We start from the raw sequence: 267 nt of genomic DNA, 5'->3' as shown, positions 1-267 counted from the left end.
CCTCTGCGCTCTCTTTCCATCCATGCCTTTCTGTCCCCCCCCTTCCCTGTCCCCTCCCTTGTCCCCTTGTCCCCTTGTCCCCAGGTCAAGGTCTGGTTCCAGAACCGACGTACCAAGCAGAAGAAAGACCAGAGCAGAGACTCTGAGAAACGTTCCACCACCACCTCCTCCACCTCCGAATCCTTCGCCACCTGTAACATCCTCCGGCTGCTGGAGCAAGGTCGGCTCCTCTCCGTCCCAGCTCCTCCCAGTCTCCTCTCTCCCCCT

At 60.3% G+C, this 267-nt stretch overlaps 1 protein-coding gene across 1 annotated transcript in view; it reads left to right on the top strand.

Moving 5' to 3' along the window:
* Positions 1-84: 84 nt before the first annotated feature.
* Positions 85-267, top strand: part of LOC104525841 (ventral anterior homeobox 2a-like) — a gene marked incomplete at its 5' end in the record, with an annotated part of 531 nt that continues 348 nt past the window's right edge. The window contains one exon of the mRNA XM_029085226.1: positions 85-254. Coding sequence (XP_028941059.1) covers positions 85-254 — 170 coding nt within the window. The remainder of the gene's footprint in view (positions 255-267) is intronic.

This window comes from Antrostomus carolinensis, unplaced genomic scaffold (genome assembly GCF_000700745.2).
Source record: "Antrostomus carolinensis isolate BGI_N321 unplaced genomic scaffold, ASM70074v2 scaffold32445, whole genome shotgun sequence".
NCBI classification, from domain to species: Eukaryota; Metazoa; Chordata; class Aves; order Caprimulgiformes; family Caprimulgidae; genus Antrostomus; species Antrostomus carolinensis.
The sequence above is the reverse complement of the archived record's forward strand: the minus strand, read 5'-3'. Positions and strand labels throughout refer to the sequence as shown.